The sequence below is a fragment of the Sinocyclocheilus rhinocerous genome, unplaced genomic scaffold, assembly GCF_001515625.1.
Source record: "Sinocyclocheilus rhinocerous isolate Xijiao unplaced genomic scaffold, SAMN03320098_v1.1 scaffold3477, whole genome shotgun sequence".
In the NCBI taxonomy this organism is placed as follows: Eukaryota; Metazoa; Chordata; class Actinopteri; order Cypriniformes; family Cyprinidae; genus Sinocyclocheilus; species Sinocyclocheilus rhinocerous.
The window spans coordinates 269,513-279,138 of NW_015667279.1; the positions used below are offsets into that span (position 1 = coordinate 269,513).

Here is a 9,626-nt window from a genome sequence, read left to right on the forward strand (position 1 = left end):
AACGACGGCGAACAAGAGGCAGAATGTGAGCACTGTGCTCAGGCGCTGCCGCTCTCAGCGCTGTCAAAATAAAAAAAAAGTCCCCTCAAATGCATCGGCCAAACAGGAAAACTTATCGGCCGATGCCGATATTTTAAAAATGCCAAATATCAGCCGATATATCGGCCTTGGCGATATATCGGTCGACCACTATAGACAATGATAAATGTCCATGCTTTCCTGCTGCCTGCAGCTATTAGGAAATGTATGCTGGTTCCACAGGACGTCCTGTCAGATGTGACTTCCCTTTAAAGATGTTTAATGGTCATAACTGAAAAGGCTAATGCTATATATTGTGAGCACTTGCTCCAAGTTAACCTTTTGTGTTTTAGGCTAGGGTAATAGACATTAAAATCATCAATATATCATGAGTATTTGATATATCACCCATCCCTAATGCATGTTGATTGTTTGTGGATGTATATGTTAACACTGACCTGTAAGATTTATCGTAGGAGTTGACTCCGGCGAAGGACTGGCTCCTAGTGATGGATCTGGCGACGACCCTCCGCGTGGGGCGCACAGAAAGGGACATGGTGGACACAGCTTTGGAGGGACTCCCTGCAGAGAAACAGGAATAATTAGATGAGGTCAAAGTTGGGTGCAAAGACATAACATCTACTAGTAAATCAGTCACCGAATAAAACAGGACATAATTTCTAAATGAAAGTCTATTCTAGAGGTGGTGTCTTTGCATTTGCATCTTAAATGTTACTGTTTAAAATGTAGGCAATAAAATCCCATTATAAGACTTTGGTGCAGAGCTCCTCAGGCCATGATTGAATCAGTGAATTTTTTAATTTATTTAACAGAGGATATTGCGGTTCTCTAAGGATAAACTCTCTGACCACTCAAGATAAAAGCATTTTAGATTAATTTTAACTGTATTTCCAGGAAACAATATCAGACCTAATAGGATATTGCGGTTCTCTAAGGATAAACTCTCTGACCACTCAAGATAAAAGCATTTCAGATTAATTTTAACTGTATTTCCAGGAAACAATATCAGACCTAATAGCTGTTTACATTGAGTCTTTGAAAGGAAAACACCTGACTAATCTGAGTTTTGAAACTCTTTTCTTCTGTACCTTTCATAGTTCTTCTCAAACTATGTGTAAAACACAATGAAAAGACAATCAGTGTTGCAACTAAAAGGAAGAAAAGCAAGTGATTATAAACAAGTGAGTAGTGCTGGGCGGTATGACCAAAAATTTATATCACGGTATTTTTCAAAATTATACCGGTTTCACGGTACAAGACGGTATTTTTTTTTCATGCATGACCGAGTGTTAACCATATTTTCTACTGATTGAGAGAGGAAATACCAGTGACGCGTTCCGAACGTTGTTTAAGTGACATACACCGGTATTGCGGTATTTTCAAAATTCATATCATAACAAAAATAAAAACCGGTATTCGGTATGAACCGGTATACCGCCCAGCACTACAAGTGAGGTTTCAGGTGAAACACTCACCCCTACTATTGCAAATCCAAAAGTAGGTAATCTGTTCGTCCTCCAAAAACTAAACCCACAAAGTCGTTCATGTGTCATCATTTATTCACTTCTCTGCCATTAAAAATCTGTATGACTTTCTTTCCTCTGTGTAAAATAACTATGATGTTTTGAAAAACACTGGTAACAAACCAATTTACAGTTCCCATTGACATTCATTATATTTTTGGTTACCAACATTCTTCAAAATACCTTATTTTATGTTCCACAGAAAAAAAGAAAGCAATAAAGGTTTGGAATGACATGAGGGTAAGTAAATGATGTTCCATTTCACATATCTGTCGCTTTTAAAAGTCAACAAAAAATGGCATGATGAGATAAAATAAGTATTTCTGAGTGAAAAAATAATAATACTGAAAGAGGGGAAAAACATGATTTTATCCATAAGGAATTGACTGGATCATGAAAAGCAGCATAGTTAGATAATGTTTGGGATGGGACAGTATGATAAACAGGAGTTCTTGGTGACATCACCTAAGAAGCAAAGTTTTTTCAGAGACGATTTTCTTATTGGGAACCAAATAATTGTTCAATAAGTCTAGAAATATGTGTCAAGAGACTATATGGGGTAAATTTTGGTTTATATTGGCTTTAATTACTTTTGTCCATGCAATGAGTTCCATAGAAGAAAGTCATAAGGGTTGGAACAACATGAGGGTGAGGTCAATGATGGCAGAATGCCCATTTTTGGGTGAACTATCCCTTTAAAGTTTAAAATCGACCACCCTGACTAATGATGATCAGTTATCATATCTTAACATTAATCCAGACAGAAATGGACAGGAAATATAAAAACTAAATAGAGGGTATGCATTGACGTCACTTTCCTGCCGGAACACGCCCCCTTCAGCCGGACTGAGTGGCAAAAGGGCCTGCTGCATGACTGGATTAAATATGGAATCTGTGAAAACGCGAGTAAAACAAACGATAATCAGTTTAAACTAAAGGTTGTTGGACTCAATATAGTGTTCCTTACAACTTAACAAAGATCCAGTGGTCAATTGATATTGATATGCAGCCAGGAATCATGTTTCCTGACATTTATATGTGCCTGACTGTGACGCCGGGGAAATACATAAAGCAAATTTAACTGTGAACGCATTTTGTAAATACAAAATAGGTTGGTCTAAATCTAGGTGATCACTTATATCAATGTTATATATATCGTCATATCATCCAGCCCAAAAACGTAGGCCTATATAGTTTTTGTTAGTGGTCGACTAACAAATATATCGCCAAGGCCGATATATCGGCCGATATTTGGCATTTTTCAAATATCGGCATCGGCCGATACGTTTTTCTGTTTGGCCGATGTGTTCGAGGCGGGACTTTTATTTTGACGGCGCTGAGAACGGCATCGCCTGAGAGCGCACACCGCTCACATTCTCCCTCTTGTTCGCTGTCGTCATTCAGTTCTGTCTAATATAGATAGAAGTCTATCTAATAATCAGATGAACTGTTAAACAAAGGAATTAAAATGTATACAAAAAAGTATTATAACGATTGCTTTAATATTATTAGTAATAGAAAGGCAAACATTATAATACTTTCTCATTTGCCGTCAGCATTCAGCAAATACGCATTTATCTTAACGGAAAGTCAGTAGTAGCAAGTTACATGAACACAGAACAAAACTTTAATGTGACTACATATCCAACACAAAACAACAGAGCATTATGTAACCACAGCAGTTTCCCCATGGCTCTGTGAGGGCAGGTTGATCGCTGCGAGTTTTGTTTTAAATTGAATTAAGATTTAATTTTTCCAGAGAAGAGCAAGGGGAGGGAAAACAGGCCTTAAAGTCACATTAGAGAGAAATTCATTTCATAACACATTAGAGAGTGTGAGCCAGCATATTTGAGCACATGAGATCATTTAAGCTGTGACCCTAGCACAAGTGCGTTTTAGTCACCATAATGACCTTGACTTGGATGGTCAGCGCTCAAGATTTAGTCAACAAAGATGGGCAGTGCCTTGGATACAGCAACGCATCACTGCATTGAGGAAGGAAGCCAGAGTTTATTTTAAACTCGAGTGGAGGACAAGGAACAAACCCAGGCACTTTATGAAGATCTTTAGCTTATTACATATGTAATTCTGCACTACTGAGAGGACACTAAAGGCCACCTGTGACTCTCTGGACTGACTAAAGTATTTCAGCTATGTAAAATTCATTCAGAGTCCACTAGAGTTGCTGAAGGGAGAATTCTTTGCGCTGTGCCCAGCAAGAGAGCATCACGGCTGGGGTACGGAGCAGGACATGTTCTAAAACCTCCACTGAGAGGAAAAACTTCAGATTGTCTTACTTGGAAAAGGCATTAAGGAGTGGATTCAGGTTTTTACGAGAACTCGGATGGTTTTTCTCTTTGATAAAACTGAATGCAACAGCATAGTTTGAATAAGATATTTGTCTTCTCTGAATTACAATGTTAAATGCTTAATGAAGTGAATGATTAACACAATTAAACCAACTATAACAGGTTTTCTGAGCAAAGTAAGGACGTAAATATTTCAAAAGCATTTCAGATTTTAATTATTCAAGGATTCTTTGTTTGTCTTGTGATCAGGGAAGAGTGTAAACACAGCGAGGTCTGTTGATGCTGATGGAAAATAAAAACCTCTGTGCTTCCAAGCGTGGAGGAGGGGAAACAGTTCGACACTGAGGGAAGTGGAATTTTTTCATTTCCCGCAGGATATTCCACCGTCTGATGGAGGACAGAAAAATAACATCTGCAGCTAACTATTGGTACGATAACCCCTACATTTCTCAATTTCTTCTACATAGACATATAGACAAACATGTTCTAAAACCTCCACTGAGAGGAAAAACTTCAGATTGTCTTGGAAAAGGCATTAAGGAGTGGATTCAGGTTTGCAGCTAACTATTGGTACGATAACCCCTACATTTCTCAATTTCTTCTACATAGACATATAGACAATATTAGACATTTTTACTTTATATATATTTTTTCTTCATCAGATTCGATTCACGATTTTGATTTCACGATTCGATTCGCTTTTTTTCTCTCTTCATATAAAGAAAATAAGGTTTTCTCTGTGCTCTTTCCATTTAAAATTAGAGGCAACCACTGCATTTTAATCATGATCCAGACAAAGATGCTGCATACATGCAACATGATCAGTCTTTAATCTAAATTAGCTAATGAAGCAAAAACAGAATGGTTTGACTTCAGTTTTGTGAAACTATACATCAGTCAATATTGGATATTTAACTGTGGATGTGTAATTTTCCCTTTTTATCTTTAGACTACCTTAGCCATCATCTCACTTAAAGTCTTTAAAAACACACATAATTTAATAACATTGTTAAATGTAATCTTTAGCAAATCTCAAAATTGATATCCAATTTTCATACTGTACATTATATAATTTTGTGATGCCAAAATTCACTTTTGAAATTATTTATTTTACTTTTTGGTGTTTTGTTTTTAATTTATATATACAAAATAGTACAAAATCATATTATCAGTTATCAACCAAAAAAACAAAATAGCTTATTGGTATTGGACAGAATTTTAATATCAGCACATCCCTAAATTAATCTTCATCATCCTTAGATTAAATAACACAAACTCAATTCTTGCCAATTACAGTGACTCCCAAAAAAACTGCCATGTAAAAAAAAAAAAATCTACAGAAGATCCACTTAAATCAACAGCATCTGAATGAACATCAGTAATTAAGGAGAAATTATTTCCCTAGACAAACCTCATAACAAACACAAACACACCTTCTGGCGAGCCTCTTTCCTCCTTTGTGTCACCAGGTAAACAAGGCAAGTGACACATTCTTCCTCTTCACTTTGACTTGTGTGGGAATGAAATGTCTACTACATTCCCTTCATACATCGGAAAGTTTCATGAAGAACAAATAAACACCATCAAAGCCTCATCCTTCCAATTGTTGCTCTGTGCCGGGTTCCCACCTGTCCAACAGGACACCAAAGCCACCACTTATGAAATATTTGGACACTCCAACTGCATGTCAACTGTTTAAACAATAATCAAAGCTGGTCAGGCTCTTCTGAAGCGTGTGGATGAGTATTGTTCTGGTGGTCTGGCTTTGCTCCAGGACTATTATATAAAGAAAAAATAACAAACAAAAAAATATAATCAAAATCTATGACAAAAATACTATTATAAACTAGGTTAATGGATAATTCATTATTGAGCCTTTTCTTTTAACAGTTTTAAATTTCAGTTACTGTGCTCGTGAAGAACAATTCATAGTGCTCTCTACTCCAGTCTTGTGATCTAACCAGATATCCGGTATAAATTTACACGATTTAGAAACAGCACGAAACTCCAGCCAGATAAATTCCTTTTATGCAAAACCATTTATCTTTATTTACAGATCAAGTATAACATTAGGAACATTTAATCATCTTGGAGAGAGTTTCATCGTCTTGACTGTCATAACCGAACGTGACACACAGTTTGAATGCTGAATGGAGGATGACAGACAGCCGCTGCGGAGAGAAGAGTTTACGTGAACTTGGCTTAAATATTAATTTGTACCTCACATTAAACTTTGGAAAAGCTTCAGAACACTTGAAATATAATGCACGAAAACTTTATGGTGCTTTATAATGTTTTTGTGGCTTTCGTGGGGCTTAATAATAACACAGAATAGTATACGCACTATATCGGATTTGGATCGGTCTCATCTGACCGACACCCCGATCCAGCAGAAAATGCCAGTATTGGAGAGATACCGATACTGAATATCGGATCGGCGCACCCCTAACACAAACCAACTGGAATCCAACCATTAGACACTGTCAACCAACCCAAATTAGTGTGATGATTTACCAGTCTACATTTTATTAATGCATACTGTTCTTCAAGCTCTATGGTTTTTGAGCTCCATCCACACATTGCGAGTGGTTGGGGTGAGCACCTGTGAAATAAAAGCAAGCTTGCCAGTGCTTTCTCTCTGAGAGAGTCGTGATGATAGCACATTCATTATGTTGGAGCCGGTAGCCTCTGTGTCTCGGACACATTCCAATCATATCAGAGATTACCAGGGCCTGGTGTCTGTCAAACAAACACTAGTAGGGTTCACAGTCAGAGGGGAAGAAACCTAAAGTTGTGTCCCAAAAAAACTCTCTGGGAACAAGCAAAGAGCGTCAGATGGTTCCTAAAACATCACAATGTGATATCTGGGGTCAATCCTACAACTTTCCAATCCCACTTGACAGTCTGCCCCTGTAAAATGACCTACACTCTGAGAAAAACAAAAAATAAAAAGGTGCAAATGATTCATATAATAATATAACAATATAACAATATATTCAATAGGCCTATATTAGCTAATGTTATTAATAGTGATGCACCAAAATGAATGTAATATAGTCCGTATGTTTAACACAATTATCTTCTGTAGTTATTTTTTAGCTGACTACTAAAAAGTTTATGGACATTGAAAGGCAAATGTAATGTTACGTGACATTGTTTACAAGCTGTTCTATGGACATCTTTTTGCAGTTAAAACATTAAGTGATTACATGAGACATGATACATTTTTGTATAAATTTTTTTTATGATACATGATACTTTTCTTCATGTTTATTTCATGCTGTAGCTGGTAAACAAGTTGATCGGTTCACATCTTATTAATGAGCGTCAACATTTATAGTTTGATTTTTGTTATAAAATTGACAGAATTTGAAAGCTCAGAGCTTAGTTTCATATCAAAAGTAATATACACAAAGCTTATTGTGATTATTGGATGGTAGGCCCACTGCAAATAATGTTTAGAGATGTTTTGTTTGCGCATCATGTATCAGTATAAAAAAAGATCTTGGTTCTTGGTTGAACTGAAGATCGATCAAAAACAAGAAATCTATATTGTCTAGCCCTATGATTTACATTTTGGACGAAACGGAAAATACATTTTCAGATGAATATTTTCAGTTGCCAAAATGTTGGTGCATCACTAGTGGTTATCTAATTAGCACCATTTTAAGTATTGAATGTTTTAAATAAGAACAAATGCAATTTCCTGCCAATAAATATTATTTTAAAAATACATTATAGATAAAACATATTATTTATATTTTAAATTATTATCATCTGAACATTTTTGGCCGGGTTGATATATCGGTCTATCACTATCATCAATTAATTATTTGTAATGAAATGCTGCTGTGGAAATCTTTCTTCAATACCAGGATGTGACAACAAGCACCTTGAGAGTTAATAATAGTCATGTGGCTTTTTGAAATCCCTTAGCTCTTAACATTTGCCCCACATGGTGTATCCTTCCTTCCATTCTGTGAGCAAAGGCCTGAAACAAGAAACTGGCTCGGTTTCCCTCTTCCTCCCTCTCCAACTGCAAATCTTTGGATTAGCTCAAAAGTTAAGAGATATCATTAATAATAAGCCATTTCTTTCAAAAGTTCTCTGCAACATTTGGCCAGGCCTGTGCTCTGGAATTGTGAGGATCACAAGCAGGCCTTAAGTAAACTAGAGGTATAGGCCCGTAGGATCAGCTAAACTTAAGGACCTCCCTGTGTGTTTGTTCTAGATGACCCCGAGGTGCCAGGCTGAACTGTAGCCCAAAGTAAACACACTTTGAACACTCTCTCTCACTTCAATAGAAGCATCACATGGGAACCCAGTGGGACGTCTGTCCCAGAATGACAATGGTCCCACCACAAAACCCATCTGGACATCTGGACAGAAACAGTGCTGGACAATGACGAAAACCACAAATCCACCATTCATTCCCCTCCCAACTAACCCAGGCCTGTGAAAACATACACAGCTCCTGATTTGAGGAACTATATCATGTATCTTTTCAGATTACTTTCACTTCACTACAGCTGACCACAGAACTGGGAAGAAAATGTGTCAAATTTCATACCACTTTTCAGCTGAATTTTGTGTTTTGCGGAAAATAATCTAATAGGAAACAACTTTTGTGACACGTTATCACTTCTTATGTACTTTAGCTATGGCTGCCAGCATCCTTGGCGAGTCAAAACAAAATGTAGCCAAGCCATTGTTGGTGATTTTCAACTTTGAGAAAAGGAAACCTTTCTACATCATTCTACAATATAAACAGAGAAAATTAATTCAATAAACATCCAAAATATTCCATTCACAACACACCTGACTGTACACATACCCATACCTCAACACCCTTTACAACATGAACACCAACATTCAAGCTGTAACTCATCAATATTAGACAACAAAATACCTCAAATACCTAGATATCTCACAAAACTGTTATTCATAAATCTCAGAGTACCTCCATATCCACTGTACATGTTGCAATGTCGTCTTCTGATAAATGCTGAAAAAAACAAGACGTATTCCTCTGTTTTTTCTTAAGCCTCTTCAAAGCAAATGAGTAGTAGAAAGAACAATCACAGTTCCAGCTGTGGTGGTCTTCATCCTCTACTCATACTCACAGCACTGGCAGAAAGAGAAAGAGAGAAGCTGCCAGGAAATGGGAAAGCCATTGCCCTCTACACAGCCCACTCTTCCCCCTCGTTCTGTTTCCCGTTCACTTCCGTCTGACATCACACTCTTCCTGCCTCTCCCTTTTCCAGCAAAAGGCCTGCACTTTGTTTCTTAATGATAAACACCCAGTGCATACTCACTCCAGAAGTATCCAGCTTCCAAACTGTTAATAATGAATCTAATCCTGTTATATTTACATAATGTGGTCACTCTGTATATGAATAGCATGAAACACTGACTTGAACAGTGGTGGAACATCTTTCAAAAGATGTCAAGCTTGATGTAGCCTCAGGTTATGCTTAATTGAAACTAGAGATGCACCGATTGCAATTTTCTTGGCCGATTCCGATTTCCGATTTTAAAGTAATCAAATGTAAAATAACACATCCAGTGTTTTTTTACATTTGATTACTTTAATTTCTGCAATCTTCATTGTAAAAATTAAATACAGATTAATGCTTACCATTAAAGTTATAAAACGTATTCAGTTAAGAGCAGAAAGTGATTTTCTTTGTCTTTTGTCTTTCTGTCTTTCTTTTAACATGACAGACAGCAGCAGGAATATTGGACTGCGGTCCCT

General features: G+C 36.9%; 1 protein-coding gene across 1 annotated transcript in view; it reads right to left on the bottom strand.

Moving 5' to 3' along the window:
* LOC107733557 (protein FAM65A-like) overlaps positions 1-8,971 on the bottom strand; it is a 37,653-nt gene extending 28,682 nt beyond the window's left edge. The window contains exons 1-2 of the mRNA XM_016545223.1: positions 8,832-8,971; positions 477-600 (exon numbers count right to left, since the gene is read on the bottom strand). Of these exons, the coding sequence (XP_016400709.1) occupies positions 477-600; positions 8,832-8,850 (143 nt within the window). The 5' untranslated portion in view covers positions 8,851-8,971. The remainder of the gene's footprint in view (positions 1-476; positions 601-8,831) is intronic.
* Positions 8,972-9,626: the final 655 nt, after the last annotated feature.